At 33.9% G+C, this 19,965-nt stretch overlaps 1 protein-coding gene across 1 annotated transcript in view; it reads left to right on the top strand.

Moving 5' to 3' along the window:
• The window catches only part of LOC145991865 (uncharacterized), a 207,070-nt gene that overhangs the window by 61,303 nt on the left and 125,802 nt on the right, over positions 1–19,965 (top strand). The window contains exons 27-41 of the mRNA XM_083127903.1: positions 136–159; positions 676–693; positions 1,933–1,956; positions 5,141–5,158; positions 8,250–8,273; positions 8,717–8,731; positions 14,000–14,029; positions 14,090–14,239; positions 14,805–14,828; positions 15,403–15,420; positions 15,673–15,696; positions 17,399–17,413; positions 17,942–17,965; positions 18,931–18,948; positions 19,679–19,702. Coding sequence (XP_082984029.1) covers positions 136–159; positions 676–693; positions 1,933–1,956; positions 5,141–5,158; positions 8,250–8,273; positions 8,717–8,731; positions 14,000–14,029; positions 14,090–14,239; positions 14,805–14,828; positions 15,403–15,420; positions 15,673–15,696; positions 17,399–17,413; positions 17,942–17,965; positions 18,931–18,948; positions 19,679–19,702 — 450 coding nt within the window. The remainder of the gene's footprint in view (positions 1–135; positions 160–675; positions 694–1,932; positions 1,957–5,140; positions 5,159–8,249; positions 8,274–8,716; positions 8,732–13,999; positions 14,030–14,089; positions 14,240–14,804; positions 14,829–15,402; positions 15,421–15,672; positions 15,697–17,398; positions 17,414–17,941; positions 17,966–18,930; positions 18,949–19,678; positions 19,703–19,965) is intronic.

Genomic DNA, 19,965 nt, shown 5'->3' with positions numbered 1-19,965 from the left:
TACACATATAAATATGTAATCATTGTGAATTGATAAAGCAAAGAATACAAGTATTATTGTTATGAGTAGTTTTAACATTTTCTCACAATGTCATTATAATAACAAAATCCATTATTTTTCAATGTTTCTAAACAGAAGCAAATGCCGGATCAACAGCAAGTATGTTTGAACATTTATTAAATTAAAATAATGCAAATATATTTTCAATGTATTAATTCACTACAGTTATGCTTTTTCCAACTTTGCCTTATATTTCAAAAATTAAAATAGAATTTCTTTGAATTGTAATTCATGTTATTTGGATACCCATGCCTGCATGTTAAATAGATGTCTCGGTAGCTGAGCACACTGAGTGGCCTATTCAATACTTCACCAATATGATTTTGGGCTTGAGTCATGGGTTGGACATCAGCATTTCTTTGTGCAAGTAACCCTTTATCAGTTTCGTCTAATAATCTTTCATGCCCCTTGTTACAAATTAAGAGGAACATAGAATACAGGCAGAATGCACAAAAGGAAATTAAAATTAAAAAATACAATAAACACAAAGTCATAAAAGAACCGCTTAGCAGCAACATAAAACTCTTAACCACAGAGAATATAGTAAAGAAACTTTTGAGAAAATATATGATCCTTTTCACACTAATCATATATATCCAATTTTTCTTTCTTCAGTTACAGGTCAAAATGGAAGTAAGTATATACCAAATATCATAATTGACTTTATGATATTCCATATAAATCAAGCAAGAATCTACTATATGAATTACAATTATGACAAAAGCAGAAGTCTTCCTAAATATAAATAACAGATTTCAATTAGAAAAATTGAAATTGTAACTATACAATTAATATGTGTGTGTGTGTGTCTCTCTCTTTCTTCTCACACCGATGATGCTACGAAGTTAGTGAAAATTTTGAATTTTTACCACTGTCCGGTGAGTGTTTCCTTTCTCCTTCTTTGATTATATATATCAATAATTATTATTAAATTGTAAAATTATATTATTAATAATTTATTCTAAATATCAAAACCTTGAAACTCATTCAAGTCAATTTATCATGAATTTCTTTCTAAAATTTACAATATACTCTATTATGTTTTCTGGAAAATACATACACATAAATGTCAAATGTTAGCAAAAGAATTGATTTAGTCACATTTACCTTTTTTCACATTCCTGAATATTATTATTGGTTATTAATTTAAGTATTTTTAAGTTTCACTTAAATTGTCAGAATTCCAAAAAATATATACAATTCTTTAGATTTGTAAAATTACATCTTGATCCTTGTATCTCAGGTTCAGAAATAGTTATACTATTTTTTCTTTGTGATTTGGAACATTTTCAAACCTATATCTGCCCGCCCCCGTGGCAGAGTGGTTAGCACATTGCGCTACCACGCGATGGTCCCAGGTTAAAAATCCCGGCCTGGGTATGGATATTTGTGAGTGTCCATTCATCAATTTCATGATATCATCACTTATCCACATGATATCATCGCAAATTAGCCAAAAGTGGCACAAAAAGCAAAGTAAAATAAAGCAAATCAATCAATCAAACCTATATCTAACTTACACCTAATGTTTTCAATAATTTCTACCTTTTGGTTTGTATCTAAAAGTTTATAATACACAGATAATGTACTAAATATTACTCAAAGTGGAATATATTTCACAATGCTATTAAGGCACATGGAGGTATGGAGATAGAACACAACACATTCTATTTGTCTATGTTATAATGAATCTTAAGTACAAATTTAATGCACTAACTATGTACTTACAAATTTGAAAGAAATGGGGGAATCATTAATATTTAATTTCTTATCCTTGAAATATTTTAGTCCAATTAATGCACAGATTGACTAATCAGGACTGGATCTTCAGTTTAAGAAACTTAATTAAAATATAATTTCTCATTAAAATAGGTTCAAATGCAGATGCAAATTCAGGTAAGGGTTACACATATTTAATTTCATACACTTAAGATTGATATTTTTAAACAGTATTCACTATTACTCTATGTATTAGGAATAAATATTTCTGCTACAATTTCAGGCATTACAACACTTCTCTTTTATTTTGTACTTTTAAACTGTGAATAACTTCGTTCTAAATTTGTTTATTAAATTTCTGGAACTTGAAACTTTAAAACACAAATGCTATTTAATTCAGACTATTAGCAGTTATAAACGAAACTTAAAAATGAAAAACATCATTTATGTGCAAAATCAATTCGGATAATTTTTTTCACTTTACACAGCTTTTTTACCTTGTGGTTTAATCATGATGAGAAGAATAAATTATGAACTTACAAAAGGATAGCGGAATGAGCACCATTCCCAATGTTTGGAGCTGAGACCTCTCTGTCCACATATGCTCTGCCGTAGAGACTAGAGTTGGAAGTGGTCTAAAAAAATGGCTTTTTTGGGGAAAAAAATAGGTTTATTTGTCTGTGGCTTTTTTCAGCTATATTCATAAAAGTGTCTCAAAACAATGAAAATACAGGAGTTTGCAGTATTTTTCCTGTTCAATGGTTTTCGTTTATCTCCCTACTGTAAAATAGACATTCATTCCTAAATATAAAATACAATTTACAATACGAAATTCATAGCTAGACATAAACACGGTTTACAGAAAAGGTGGCATTTTTGAATGGGCAGTTCATTCCTAGTGTTATCTTCATATTTTGGTAGGCTTATTAGATACATCAATGTAGTATAAACATATTCGCATAACTAGAGTAGTTTTGTATGTGTTTTGAATAGAACCTGATAGTATGATATGATTTTCAATGTTTGAATATGTTATACACATCAAGCAAAAAACAAAATACTGCTCTACCTTTTGAAAATCTAGTATCACATCTCTTTACATTAAGTTTTGTGTTCAGTAAAATATATTTGTATTCTGCCTTTCCAGTACATGATGTATAATTTGATTAAAAGCCCGCTGAACCTCATCATGGAGTAACTAGTGATGTATTTTGGCTGCTTGCTGCAGTGGTTCTCAACCTTTGAGAGACCACAGCCCAGTAAATTTATTTCTTACAAGTAAATACTTTTCTGATCTTCAAATTGATTGATTGAGTTGCTGTTTTAATTCCATTTTATACACAGTAAGGCTAACTGGGACTGGACTTACAGTTTAAAGTGAGATCCGAACCACTGGGTATCAAACCTGGTACCCCTTGATTACAATGTGATGACGCTACCACCGTGCCATCGGAGAGGCCATCTGATCTTTAAAGTTTATATGGAAATTAATATGCACCCTTAATTAATATTAATATATCAACTATGGTATAATCATAGTTCAATTACGTATAGACTTGCTGCCAAATATAAAATAATATTTAAATTAGTCATTCAACACCTGGGTGCAAAGGACCTTTTTTCAGGCCCGGCTGTTGGAAAACATTGGCACAAAAACTGAAGCAGAAGCAAATAAGCCTGGCTGCAAAAGAAAAAAAAAGAAGAATAATAATAACAATAATGTGGACTGGACCTAAAGTTTGAAATGAGATACGAAGCACTCTGCCTCCACTGAGGATTGAACCTCAGACCCATTCTTATTACAAGGCAACAGCATTACTTTATTCCACTCCAGAGGCCCATTCATGATTGTAAAAGGAACATTCTATCAAAAAGCCTGCCTTTTTTCAACAACAGTACTTGCAATTTGTTCTCTGTGATTTACAGGCTAAATGAAATCTTAATCTCTGATGAAGTAGCAAAAATTTTGTTAGGTATAGAGAACATTCAGACCGAAGCAACACATGGCGGAAGCAACACATGGCACATTGTAGTGACAAGTGCCCCTTCAGTCTTAGCAAGCATCCACCACGCATACACAAACAACATCGAGGTGACATGATGCATGCCATTGAGAAAACAGTATAGTTCGAGCAACATCCAAGTGACATGTTTAGCTCGTTGTCGCACTTCAGTTCAAAAGGTTGAATGGATTACTAAGGGTCTGCTTCCAAATGACGTATGTCACTTGTTAATTCTGTCTGAAAGTTCAGTGAGAAAACTGTACAGGACTACAGGTTTATTTTTTACCCTTGCCACACGAGAAACTTACATACGGGTGAGGGCGGGGGGTGCTCACAGGCCCACACTTTTTTTTGTCATTAAAATTCAAGAAATCCTTTTTTTTTTCGAATCACTGTGTTCTTTTCTGGTTATGTATGTGCAGTTATTTATTAATTATAATAATTACAAAAACTACTATCATTAACAAAAAATATTAACCTATTATTGCATCGGTGTCTCACATATATTTTATCATTCACTAAAACTCACAAAATCCACATCTTTTTTTTATTAATGCTTTTTTATTTGTAGAGGTGCAGTTGTTTATTAAATATAATAATTACGGTCATACTAATCAATTGTACACTGTCACTGGCATTAGTGTCTCAAATGACATGCATTCAAAAATGGCACCTGATATGCCACGAAGTTCATTTTGCATCCTATTACATTAGATTTATTTTTTTATGAACAAAAGTAATACAGACATATTGGGAACATCCTAGGGAACAATGGAATTTATTTTCAAACAGTTGAAAAATCTAAAACATAGATATGGTGGGCCTGCAAGCCTATCTTCCTGTAAGCTAGGGTTAAAATTGTATCTGAATCGTTATGCAATATGTGTCCACTGGGATTGGCCAATATCTGTCTTTTGGCTGCTACATTATGTAATTTTTATTTAGCCAGTTGTAAAATATGTCATTACAAACCTATAAGCTAATAACAGTAACTTCAAGTGAAATAGATTAACTGTAATTGGCAAAAAGCCAAGGATGCCAAAATTTCAGTTTTTTCTCTCCAAAAACCTGGCTTTTTATTGTAAAAACAAAAACAAACGTCCATTCAAAAAAGCCAGCTTTTTTGCAACTCTAGTAGAGACAGACATCAAATTAGTAAAATCAATTAAAATTTGTACTGAGTGAAATTATAATAATTTAATTTCACTCATTATCACTACATACAGTCGTCGTCAATGTTGAGAGGAAAGCAAATTTCAGAAATATTGCTTTTGGTTTAATTTTTTAATATTTTAATTTTCTAGAACTATTTTTTGATATTACAAAAAATATTAAGTTTAAACTCTGTTATCTCTTAGTCACCACTCATGGCGCAGGTGAGTCAGTTTACTTGCATAATCACATTTTATAATTTAATTAGTTCATAGGTTAATAAATGCATTTGAAAAACATGAAGGCAAAGACCTTAAGGGGGAAAGGGACAATTTCCCCTAGGTCCTTCTCTCTTCAGCAGCTGCCGATCACTGTTGCCAGCTTCGCTCTTTTGGAGCCAGATCTGGCTCTTTCGTGCACTCGTTTGGTTGTGAACTATGGCACCCACCTGCCCCACAATGATGCCATCACTGGGTCCAGCTTACATAGACAACTTCTGTCATAAGTATACATTTTGCATGTGACGTGATATTGATATATTGGCTATGTCGCCCTACGCCCCTCTTACATCCCCAGCTACTTTCCTTTATAGCACCTTGGCTGGCGTGAAGATGCCATAATATTGTTATACGGGTATACTTTATTTTCGATTTCATATGACCATCGGTGGATTATTGAAATGGGTGATGCCGCCAAATCTAGACGGTGAAAACTAAGAATAAATTGATATCACATTAACGCTAACGGTAATAACAGCACCCCTTCAACCACACCCCCACTCATTTGACTCCTAAAATTACCCCAGGTGGCACTTTATCCAGTTTCGTAAATCTAGCTCCATGAAAGTTTTTACTCTGTTTACGGTAAAATTTAGCTCTCTTATGTGCATCAGGTTTGGCAACACTGCCAGGATGGCCGTGGAAGGCAAGGAGAAATACATTGCTCTTATGGAAGTATTATTTTATTTGTTCTCTTGAGAATATCAAACTTTCGATGGCATAGAAAAATATATCAACGGAAAAAGGACAGACTGAAGTAGTAATAGACAGGCGGAAATGTCAAAACTTCCATTTGATTAGCCGTAACTTTAAGTTGAAGTTGATTCCCCATAAGGAATAAATGTGTTTCTGAAAATTCTTATTCATCATGTTTTTCAAACATCGTATCTAGCTTAATAATCAACTTTAACAAATGCTTTCACTTGCAACATGAGGAGAAATTCATACTCTATTCAACACCAGCTTTTTTCCTCAGTAGCATTGCCTATTTGGACTATATTGAAATAAATGCACAACTGGTACAAAATTGTCCCTCAGCCCCTTAATTCTGTAGATTTAAATATGAGAAATAAAGCTATAAGAAGATGTGGCTGACTCTAGATTCTATTCCCTTTTTGCCACATATCGATATTACATGGCTGTTGATTTTCATCATCATTGCAACAATAAAATCCGAATATCATATAATTTGTACTGTGCATAGAGAAAAAGAAAAACATAAAAAATGTGTAACATTTTATAACGGACACCTCTAAATTACAAACATTTTTAAATTCCTCGGCAGAAATACATGGGGTTTAATGGCAATATTACTTCTCAATAACGGACGCGGACAATTGAAAACTACCTCCCCAATGCAAATAAAACTTCTTAATAACGGACAGCCTGAAAGAAAATGGTTGCAATTCCTGGAATTCGACACAACAATGGCCAGTATTTCGAACTAGCGTGCATTGTTACATGTTACACCGAACGTATTTCTTTTTAAAAGTGCATACAGTAGACAGTATTCTTTGTGGTTATCTTGAGAAGTGTTTGTCACTTCTTGTACAATGTCGCAGAAACACAAATGACTGACTTTAAAGGAAAAAGTTGAAGTCATCAACGTCTACGAGAAAGAGAGACTTAGTGTTCGAGACATGGCCGTGCGGTTTGCTGTTGGAAAAACACAGATCAGTGATATTTTAAGAAACAAAAGTGACATCCTTCAATTGTAGACTGGAAATAAAATTCTTTCTGACAAACGCTCATTTCCCAATACACGGGCTTGAAAGTTGGCAACTTAACATTTGAATGGTTTTGTCATGCTCATAGCAACAACATGCCTGTACTGTATGTTCCTTTTTGAAATGTACGTAGGGATACTTTAATAAATTTAAATTCACCATATGTAGTACAGTATTTTGTTCCTTGAATGTAGGAAGAAATAAAACATTATGTTCGTAAAGTATGTACTGTAATATGCTTATCCTATTGTGTAAAATCATAGGCGTAGCTATGGGGTGTGCCGGATGTGCCTAGGCACACCCTAATGGGCTGCTTTATCAAAGAGAATTAGACAGATATTTGAATAACAGAGAAAATAAGCGGCAATTTGTAAGAAGTTGAAAATGTCATTACTTGGTACAAACGTGTGCATTATCGCTGATGAAACGAGTGTCTATAGTTTTTTGATATTTTGATGTCATTGGAGAAAGAAGATATTTACTCCATTGTACTCTGTACTACAGCGCTTTTCTTCTATACCTGTCACAAGCTGCATGTGTGAGAGAGCTTTCTCCAAGCTTACCCAAGTTAAAACTAAATTAAGAGCAACTCAGAAGCAGGGTAGATTGGAAGCCCTGCTCTTGCTATTTCTGGAACAGGAAAATGCTTCGTCTATTGATGTAAATGAAGTTATTGATGAGTTTAAGAACATTGTACATTTTGACAGACGTCTCTTGTTATAGATGACGTGTATTTTGATGTATTTGTTTGTAACATTTATGAACATTTTGTGTGTGTGTAATTTCGATGCAATTTAATTTTTTCTACTACATATATTCAGAAATTTTCAACACTGTCATTTAGTGAATTTATATTCCTTTACAAACGTCAGTGCAGTTAAAGAGCCAAGTGATTGTGTTGCAAAATATGCTATTAAAAAGGTACAAGACTTCATTTTTTTCCTTTGTGCACACCCAAATATAAAGTTCTAGCTACGCCTATGTGTAAAATCCTACACTTTTTCTGAATAGCGGACACTTCTTAATAACGGACACTTATTTTTCCCCCAGGCCTGTCCGTTATTGAGAAGTTTTACTGTATTATACAAATTTCCAACTTTTAATAGAGAGTGAATTGTTTATTGAAAAAATGACAAAATACAACTGATACTCCTTTGGTATTTTGTTGAATTTTTTACTGTAAAGTTGAATGGGCTATGATCATTTGGAAAATAAAAGTAAGGAAGAGAAAATCGTGTTCCATTATATTAATCTTGATACTACTTGATAGAAAAATTAATATTAAACCTTTTATATTCAATTTCTGACAGATGCAAATTCTAATTCCAATGCAGGTATGGAACTTTAATAAAATTTTTTGCTTCATTTATTGTTTCAATAACAATAGATGGACATGAAAACATCTGTGTTTAATAATGCAATTAAGTATAGTTCAGTATTCCATTTACAAAAAACTATTTTTAAAACTTTTCATTAATTAAGATGAACAATTTAGGTAATACATGCCAGTGCAATTGATAGTTTCTATGTGGTTTAGAATTTCCAACACTTTGCAACATATAGTGGTGTATGACCATCCAGAACTTAAAAATTGAGTAATGTTTTTCCAAGTATTGATAATTGAAATAGTATTTTACTATATATTGAATTTTATACAAAATGATGTCTTGTACTTTATGGTTATTTACGTTTGAATAAGTGTGCTTTTATTACTCCAGAATGTAGCAATTACAATGAAATATGTGTTTTAATTTTAATGTAATATTTCTTCCCTTAGTTTCTGGGAATGGCGGTAAGGATTTTAATATTGAATTCCCTTATATCTATGTTCAGATTTATTTATTTCTATCAGCGATTCTCATGTACTTTTATTGTACTATAGCCGTGACTATGCTATATATTTAGGGATGGGACAGATAAATCTGTGCTCTATTGGTATCAACTGATATGGGAATATCGGTGTATTGATTTATCGGTAAAATTACCTATTATTTCACTGATTCGATATATATCTATAATACTCGTATCTTACAATTTTGTGTCAAATTCTACCATTTTGTTATAATATTTATTGATAATCTCTATGCCCTACTTTGTAAAAAGTAAATGTCTAAATATGAAAATTCATTTGTACTGCAGTCACATGGAAAAAAATATTAAGGAGGTCAATGGACCATTCAGGTTCTTCAAGGACAATTTGGAATTTTATATCGGATCGGTATAATATTGGTTATCGGTATTGGTAAATTTTATATCAGAACTTTATCGGGATCGGCCAACATTTCATATCAGCCCATCCCTACTATATATAAATATGTGTAGATTTTAGGAATTGGTAACATTTTTATGTTAATACGAGGTGCATCTAAAAAGTAAGTTACGAAAGAGCCCCAAAATGGCACGAGTGGTCAGAGCGGGAAGTGCTTGTGCAGGAGTCGAGGAGGAACACGTAGCCATAACCTGGTGTGAGCTCAGTTGTGTGAAGTCAGTGGTGAGAGATCTGTAGTATGTTAAACATGGCTGTGTGCATACAGTCTCCCGCCGAGTGCGAGGCAATCAGGTTTCTCCTCGATAAGAAGCTGTCAGAGTCAGAGATCCACCGGCAGTTGTGAGAAGTGACCGAATGTCATGAGTGAAGGAATGGTCAGAAGATGGTGAGAAAATTCACAGCAGGCCGCACCAATGTGCACGACAAACACCGTAGTGGCTGACCGTTCATGGTGATGCCTGAATTGGCGGAAAGTGTGCAGCAAGCAAATCTGCAGAACCGGTGATTCACAATGTCCGAACTCTCATGTCAGGATTTCCCGTTCCCTGCTGCATGAGATCGTCACCCGGTAACTGCAGTTTCGCAAGTTGTGTGCACGATGGGTTCCCAAACAACCGACAGCGAAGCACAAGAAGAAGCACCTAGTGTCTGCTTTAACCTTCCTGCTGCGTTACCACCAGGAAGCTCACCAGTTCCTTTACCACATTGTCACAGGCGACAAAACATGGGTGTCCTACGTGATGCCAGAAACCAAGCAACAGTCCATGCACTGGCGACATAGTGGTTGGCACGTCAAGATCAAATTCAAACAAACATTGTCTGCCCGAAAAGTGTTGTGCACAGTCTTCTGAGACCGACAGGGTGTCCTCCTCACCCAGTTTTTACCCCATGGGAGCACAATCACAGCTGAACAGTATTGTGACACTTTGTGGCAACTGCGGAGGGCGATCTAGAACAAAAGACTTGGAATGCTGAGCGCAGGAATAACGTTGTTGCATGATAACGCACGCCCCCATACAGCAAGGCTCACGCAGGCTACTCTGCAGCAATATGGTTGGGATATCTTTGACCATGACCCCTACAGCCCCAATCTCGCACCCAGCAACTTCCAACTGAAACGATGTCTGGCCGGACAACGTTTTGACATTGCAGCAGAGATGCAGATGGGTGCGACATCCTGGTTCCAGTCCTTGGCGGCAGAATTCTTTGACACAGGCATACAAATGCTGGTGCCACTTTACGACAAATGCCTCAACAAGGATGGAGCATATGATGAAAAGTAGGTTATGTATCACTAACTCCACAGTAATAAAATCATTATCTTCTGACGTTCGTCTTTCATTTTACAGTCCATCGGAACTTACTTTCTGGATGCGCCTCATGCATCAATTGCTAATTGGAATTATAAAAAAGTTTTTAACATGCACGCTGATGTCATAATATATAATTTACATTATTTTCTTTAAATATTCTTGTTATATAAGCTAATGAATTCATTGAAATTACCAAAAAACTAAAATCGTGTATAGATATTATAAATAACAAAAGGGTGAATCAGATAAAAAATATTCCATAAAAATATTACAAAATAAAAATGCACAAAATAGTGTACAATGAAACAATGAAGTGTTACATTACAACACAATGCAAGACAACAAATATTCCTGTTAAAATACATTACTTTTTGCATATTATACTAATGTCCTACATTGCATTTACAATATTTTTATGAATATTAACTGAAATATAAAAAAACTCAAACTCTTTCTTCACCGGCTGCACATTTAATTTCAAATATTTCAAATGCAGGTATGTTACATAGTTTTTAAAAAAATGTTTTTTTAATGTTTAAGACAACTCTACTACTTCTGAAAATACAGGTTCAAGTCAATTGGTTTAGGCTAATGATTCAAGTAGATCAGTAATTTGCAGTTCATTGAGGGATGTTATTTTAAAATGTCTGTGTTTAGTAATAAGTATCTTTCTGCAGAATTATTAATTTGACCTCTATGTTTAAAAAGCATTTTAAAATGGCCCAAGGATTCTTGAATTTATCAACAAAATATTGCCAATAATATTGCTATGATATAAGATTAGTGATAAAAGTTCAAATATGAAATTAGGATATTATCATGTATTCTCCTTTGCAAAGTCCCTCTAGTGCACTTCTTAAAATAAACTTATACCACGGCTACAGAAATATCTTAATCTCAGGGGATAGGTTCTTTATTCGAGAATTCCAAATAAGAAAGCATTTTATAGCCAAGAGGATATAGTTAAATGCAGATCTATATTCTGGAAACTATACACAATATAGAGAAAATATATAGCGAAGCTTGTATATACATTGAAATATATATCTATGCTGATTCCAAATTTACATCGGTTATATTCTTCTTATAAATATATGTATAATTGAAAGGAAATCTTCTTCTTCTTCTCTTCTCACAATTTTGGGGAAAAGGCTTCTTCTTTTCTTCCTTCTATTTTGGGAAAAGGTTTCTTCTTCCTTCCTATCTTTATTTGGTAAAAGGCTTCTTCTTCTTTTTCTATTGTTGATAAGTGAAAAGGCTTCTTCTTTTCTTCCTTATATTTTGGTAAAAGGCTTCTTCTTCTTTTCTATCTTTGATTAGGGAAAAGGCTTCCTCTTCTTTTCTTCCTTCTATTATTGGAAATGGCTTATTCTTCTTTTCTTTCTTCTAATTTATTGTCTTTCCTTTTAAAGCGAAGCCTTTTCCAAATAGGAGGCTGCCGTCGCACACCTTCTTTCAAAGAGTGCATACTCGACTTCGGGAAACAGGATCAGTGCTACCACCCCATCGAGAAATTGGAAGACCACGAAGTGTGCGCACAGATCAGTTTGTGGATGCGGTGTTACATCCCCTCAGGGATTGTCCTGACACCAGTATGCATGCTATAGCCAGTGACCACAACACCTCCCATGTTAATGTGTGGTGCATTCTGTCCGAAGAGGGGATGTACCCTTTCAAACTCCAAAAGGTACAAGACCTTTTACTTCAGGACTTTGACCCACGTATGGTATTTTGCCAATGGTTTTTGTATCAGATGGAAACTATCCCAAATTTTGCGAACAGGGTATTGTGGACCGATGAAGAAACATTCACCAAAATGAGCATGTTCAATAGTAAAAACAGTCACGTTTGAGATTTTGCAAATCCACATGCAATTCTTGTTGCACACCATCAGCACAGGTTTGCGGTTAATGTGTGGTGTGGGATAGTGCATGACCATTTGATTGGGCCGTACATTTTCCCTGTTCGCCTGTGTGGTGGCACATACCACACATTTCCTCGTGATGTTTTGCCTGAATCTCGTTGCATGCATTAGTGTCGCTGCAGCAACGATAACAGACACCGTGGAGTTGTTTGCTCACATTAGACAATCGTTGATTTGGCGTTGTCATCTCTGTGTGGAAGTTAATGGCAGACAGTTTGAAAATCGTCTGTGATGTGGGTCCCTCGGCAACTCCACTCTGCACACAGTGAACATGTCGACACATATGCAACCTAGCACAGCACCACCACCATCTTTGTTTTTCTTCGTAACAGTGATGTCCACTACGGATATTCGCTTTCTTCTTGGTTGTCAGTCTCCACATATCACTTTCCATGGATAACACATCTCGCTAAACCCTTCCCTACCCCCTTGACTTCAACAGATCCATTCACTTCCTTTGGGTAATCCCTTGCACATCAACTTCACACATCTGCTATGTAAAACAAAATAAATACATTAAACTAAAAAAGAAATATTTCTATCTTGTGAACGTATTATTTTACCCTTGGTGCCTGTACTACTGGTGCTAGGTTTCGAGAGCGCCAATTATTAAATAACACTCACAGGACACACACTATTGCAGAAAATTGAACGTAAGGGCTGTATTGCACATCGTACTATGACACCAGGGGTCCCAGGTTCGAATCCCAGCCTGGGCATGAGTATTTATAAGTGTCGTTTCATCAATTTCATCTTATCATCACTCATCTTCATCTTCGCAATTATCCAAAAGTTGCAGAAAACCAAAGTAAAATTAATCAAATTAATCAATATGGGCTGTATTAAATCCTCTCACAACTGTTCTCCGTGGTGTACGAGTAATATAATTTTACGCCACCCTCGCTACGAAAATGCTGAACTCAAACTGACTCAGACTCGCAATGTTCGTGAACGCTCACGACAATGAAGAGTCATTGTGTATATTCAATCGAATTTAACACTCATAGCTTTCCCAAGACACATCTCAGCAGCGTTAACACGGTGGCAAGGATATATATATATATATATATATATATATAAACAGACAGAAGGAAAATGAAAGGGTTTTTGTGATTATGTTGAGGCGTGCTGTTTCCTTGTTTATTCGAGAAATGATAGATCCGGCTGTAGGCGACATAAATTCATGGAACTTGGACAGTCAGGTTTAAAATGTCTCGCCCCATCTTATGATGAACCTTAAAGTAATGAGTTTTATGAAAACTTCTTGTGTGCAAGAAAAATACAGAACACGGCGTTTAACTTGCATGCCGCAGTCTCCTAACTGTACAACGTTGCACTCCTGTCAACGTTGCACTCCTGTCAACGTTGCACTCCTGCCGTTGGCTGGTCGTCAAGGACACGCTCTGCATGCCCCTGCCCGATATCGCTTCTAAAAACGTACGCTGTATAGTTCTTCTTATTATAGTAATAGTATGCACTGGATTGACATTAATTGTCTGTATAAAGCATTTTATACTTAGAAAAATAATTTCCTAACAAACTTTCTTCAAATAGGTTCTGGATTGGGCTCAGGATCTGGTTCAGGTTCTGGTGGAGGAACAGGTTCAGGTTGGGGACAAGGTTCTGGTGGAGGATCTGGTTCAGGTTCTGGTGGAGGGTCAGGTTCAGGTGTTAGTGAAGGATCAGGTTCGGGATGGGGACAAGGTTCCAGTGGAGGATCCAGTTCAGGTTCTGGTGGAGGGTCAGGCTCAGCTTCAGGATCTGGAGGAGGATCTGGTTCAGGATCAGGTACTGGTAATTATATATCCACTTTATTGCATATGAACAGAATATTAAAAATATTTAAACGGATTTTTACATTGTTGGCTTTTCTTGTAGAATGCATAGAACATCACGATTATGTACAAGAGAGCAAGACTTCGAAATCTTGCTTTCCATGTAATTTGCTCAGTATTTCATTTTCATCCTTGGCAGCATAATTATTATAATAAAGCAACAAATACGAATATACAAAACAATTGTCAATTGTTGACAAATTATAAAAATGGAAAAAATACATATACTTTGAAGAACATTATTAACTTATACCTACATCTAGTCTACATTTTAAATGATTTCATTTTTGTTTCTTCTCCAAACTATAATAAATGTACAAATATCCCTCAAATCTATAATTTATTTCACAGTAGTGGGAAGACACTTAGAGCTATGGATAGGCCAAACTACATTCTATTTTTATATATTTTAAAGAATCTTTAAAGTAAAATATTACACACTTTGTAGATACTAGTACACATAATAGTCCTTACTTTCGTATCTAAATTCTGAAGTATATTTAAACACTTTCTCATTAAAATAGGTGCAAATGCAAATTCAAATGCAGGTATGTGTTATATATATATATATTTTTTTTTCATGTATTTATAACACTTCAACTATATTTCATAACATTTTATGCACCGGAAAATATTTCTTGCTAATATTTCATGAATAAATATTATTTATTATTTATTGTCTAGAATATTAAAACATGAACTATTGCCATTTATAAAAGATTAGCATGTTTGAAAAGTCATATGTAAAAATCAATTCTGAAGATTTTTTTTCTGTTATTATGAATTGTGACGAAAAGAATCTATTATCATCTCATAAAAGGGTGATGGGATTGACACATTTATATCATCAATATCGTACACAAAATTCGAATCTATGACACCTCATCTCGTGTGCTGCTGACTAATGCACCACAGACACCGACATCTAGTCAAATAATTAATTTGAATTTGCCTTCAAAAAATTGTAATATTCTAATTTTACCTACTATACAGGCACATGTCAGCGTTCAGAGGAAATTGAATATTCAAAATATTCTTGTGCATTATTTTATATTTGTAATTTAAAAAAAAATATATTTAATATTCCCAAAAAATTTAAGTAGAAACTCTATTATATTTTAGTGTCAGCTAATGGAGGAGGTGAGTACTTCATTTGCATTCAAAGCGATTAAGAATATTTATTTCAATTTGTCATATTTATTCATAAAATAACAAACATAAATCTTATATTCCTATAATGGAATCTTAATTATTTTTTTATATACTTGATATGACAATATTTTTTGTAAAATAAATTAAATTGAAAATTTTCTCTTCTCCTCATATTAATACTATACACGCCTAAACTACTATACAGAAAGGTGAATGACAAAAAATATAATTTTTTGACAGATGCAAATGCAAATTCCAATGCAGGTATGGTTTTGAAAGAATTATAATATTTTCTAAATTTATGAGTAGGATAAAATTTTGTTTATGATTTAATTAACCATAACGGAAGCGTAGGAAGCATCTGAGATTAAAAGTGCAATTAAAAATACAATTCTGTGGTTCAATTAAAAAGGGCTTTACTGAATTTTTAAACATGCTTATTTGCATTGTTTCTTAAAACGTCACTAATGTTCATAGTACTGAACAACTATGCCTTAAATAAAAATTGCAATTTGCATTCATTTAAAGTTATTTATTTGTATTTCTATGAACTCGTTATATGAGTGATATGCACTTTCAGATGATAAGAATACTATAAACTTACATAGTTTCTGTGTAGATAAGAAGAACCACAAGACCTAAAACGTTTGACATGTAGTGGTGTATTACCATACAAAACTAATGGTAGAGTAATATTTTCTCGGTAATTGATAAATGAAGTAGTCATTGACAAGATATTGCATTTAAAAATATTATGTATATTGTGGAGAGTACAAGGGAGAGATCAAAAAATCATGTCGTCTCAAGTCATCAATCAAAACTTAGTCAGACTGACAAACAAAATACCACTTAAGTGACGTCAAATGCCGGGCATACCATAATCTCTTCTGGGTGTAGCCACTAATCAAAACAAGTAAACAGTCTTAATCCCGGTAAGATTGGTCAGCAATAAGTCACGGCAAAATAACCAAATATAAAGAGAACAAAATTTGAAAGAGGCAGTCAGAAATCACAATTGCAGGAAGATGTTGAGATAACAGTCAGATCATATGAAGTGAAAAGGACCGTCGGCAGAGCGAGCAACAGAAAGGAACCCCAGGACAGTAACTCCTGCAGCTTCTTCCAAAGGGCACATCATGCCGTCAGGGCCCTGCTCCAACCATGGTCATTTGACCTACCTCCAGTCTCCATCCATCTCCTGATGCCAATGTCCGCTTGCCATCACCATCGCCACGACGCCGGCACGATTGATTGAATTGGCATTTTAAGTCCACTTTATGCACAGAAAAGCTAACTGGGACTGGACATACAGTTTAAACTGGGATCTGAACCACAATGTGCATCTAGCAGGTATTGAATCTGGGACCCCTTGATTACAAGGCAATGATGCTACCACTGCGCCATCAGGAGGCCCAACGACATGAACCATAGAACTATCCGAGACAACCACTCTCACCAAGTCGTACACGACATTAGCACATCCAACTGCGAGACTGCAAATACCCATCGACTGCACTCCATAGTATGCCCGGAATATCAGAATGAGAAATCGAAGCCCCTCGTCAGCTGCTGACCCGGACCAAGGCATCCATACAGAGCAACACACTGAGATGAAACTGTCTGACAGCAATTTACTCATGAGCCATGCAGACTGCCTGAACAAGGTTGAGATGATCCAGACTCTCCCTTATTCTCTCCACACCTGGTCATCGGGGACAATAAGTGGGTTTTAACCAGAACACACAAGTCATTCCTCTGAGCTGGGCAAGAGTTCAACCTCCGATCCCTGTCAATGCTTTGAAGAACCTGGTCAATGCATCAATATATATTGTGTTCTGGATTTTACTATTATTAATCTTGAAAAATTTCTAAAATTAGCATTCTGCAAGTATATTTCTATTACTTAAGAAATCAGCAATTTAAAGGAAACATAGTCTAATAATTTAATATAATCACTTTCCTTTAGTTTCGGGAGATGGTGGTAAGAAATTTAATATTGAATTCTCCTGTTTCTACTTGACAAATTCGGACTAATTTATTTCTATCAGATATTTTTGATTTAGTAATATTATACTATATACGTGAAATTGGGGCGTGATGCTGATCACATCACCCCCACTCACGACCGGGTCAAGATTGTGTGGGGCGTTACCCCCATACCCCCTATACGCCTTCATGGTGTGGTGCTAAGCACAGGGGAGCACTTTACCTTTTTTTTTATACGTGAAACTATTAGGAAACTGTAGCCCTTTTAACCTAATATATCAATTTTAATTGGAATGTTATAAAAAAACATGAAAGCTGTTGTGATAAAAAATATGCTTTAAATAAGCATAAAGTAGAATTATTAATTTCAATTACCAAAGCAATAAATTCATGTCTGGATATTGTAAAAAAATGTAAAACTCAATCAGATAAAAGCAATTGTGCATGGCAGTTATAATATTTATGTGTAATTTTAACTCAAAATATTAAGGACTGAAAAATACAAATTAGCTTTTCTCCACAGCTTCAAATGCAATTTCAAATGCAGGTAATTGATTTTTAATATTCTTAATGTCTAACATAATCTTCTAGTTCTGAAAGTATAGATTAAAATCAATGGATGATATTCAGCTAGACGTCATTACGGAGTGCAGTTTGGGAGGGAACAGCATGAAGTCGGTCAAGCTGATTCACACGTGTTAAGCAAAGTGTATGAGAAGACTTCTAACAGCAGAAATTTGTGATTGTAAAAAACGTAAAACTCAATCAGATAAAAGCAATATAACTTTCATGGTTGATTGCATTAATATTGTGCATAGCAGTTATAATATTTATATGTAATTTTAACTCAAAATATTAAGAACTGAAAAACACAAATTTGCTTCTCACCAGTTTCAAATGCAGGTAATTGATTTAAAATATTCTTAATGTCTAACATAATCTTCTAGTTCTGAAAGCATAGATCAAAATCAATGGATGATATTCAGCTTGACGTGTTAAGGAAAGCATATGAGAAGACTTCTTACAGCAATAAATTTGTGATATTTTATACGTACGCATTCCTCATATGATCACACTTTGGCAATGGCCAATATTTACCTGGAATGTTTTCAATGTAGGATCTCATCTGTTTGCCAGAAATATGGGGGCAAAACGTGATTTTGAACAATGAATTATGAGGGAGAAGTTGTTCACTAAATATCATCCATTGTTTTGTAATGAAGATGAAAATTAGATAAAATTTAAATTATTTTTTAAAAGTATGTCCCTGATAGGTTCAAAATAAAATATTTTTGGCAAAAATATTAATTTGACCTAAATAAATTTTGCTTCACTAACCTCCATTGCAGATATTATAAATAAGTTTATTAATAAAATAGCAAACATGAAAGTGATGTTATTATGTATTCCCTTTCATTTCCAAACACTACTATCACATAAATGCCTACTTAATTTTATATTATATATTTACAAAGAATACAACATATTAAATATTAATACCTTTATTTCTAGTTAATAATGCACTTTCAAGTAAGTTAATTTAATAGTTATTTGTTTACTTCATTCACAGTAACTGTATGCAGAAATTTGATTACATAATGAGCGATCAATATTTTCATTGCATGTCAGAACATAAATGACAATTATTTGTTTATAGATTTGACAGTATTTCACCGTTTTCAATTTACATTGACAATTAATACATGAAAAAATGTGTAGTATCCTTCTTCGATTACGTATAATAAAGAGAAATGATGAGGAATATCTAAATAAATATGTGCATAGATCTGAGTAACAAGAATGGAATATAATTTTCAAAACCGATGGAAGTTAGGTTAAAATTATGCCTAACCTGTGTGGAAACTTTAGCACCAATATGGAAGATAACATTCTTTAAGATTGCAAGTTGTTAACACTGGTATGCATTTGTGCTAATTTTAATTATCGAGCAAGGAAGAATAATCAATCATAATGCAACAATTAATAACAAATAATTTTGTTCTTTCAATTAAAGCATACAAATGGAGATTTTAAACAATAGGAAACTTTCAGCATACCATTCTAGAAGTAAGTAAACAATTCAGAAATAAACAAAGATATTACCAGGTAGAATCTCACAACTTCAGGGTGTATTCTTTATTTGCCAGGTTAGTATATTACTTTATGAAAATTAAATAATATAATTGTAATATATTTTAATCTATATACTTGCAACAAAAATAAAGAAAAACATTTCTTTCCTATCACATTGTAAAAACAGAAGTTAATGGAATTTTAAATGGAGGTAGGTTTAAAAAGCCTTTTTTCTACACACAACAGCACTGTAAATGTTAAATGCATAAATTAGAAGATAACTTATTCGTAACTTTTATAAAAGAAAAATATTAAATTATTCTCCTTTAACCCATTTCCTGCCATACTTGAAGAATACTGATTTTTTAGTCCAAAACTGATTAATTTTATTCAATTTGGACTCCAAAAGAAATATGTGTTAGGAACATTAACATTTTTATTACAGCATTAAAATTATTGCTAGTTCCCATTGTA

This window comes from Lepisma saccharinum, chromosome 8 (genome assembly GCF_977018435.1).
Source record: "Lepisma saccharinum chromosome 8, izLepSacc3.1, whole genome shotgun sequence".
Lineage (NCBI taxonomy): Eukaryota > Metazoa > Arthropoda > Insecta > Zygentoma > Lepismatidae > Lepisma > Lepisma saccharinum.
Note: the sequence above shows the minus strand (reverse complement) of the source record. Positions and strands in the feature narration are given on the sequence as shown.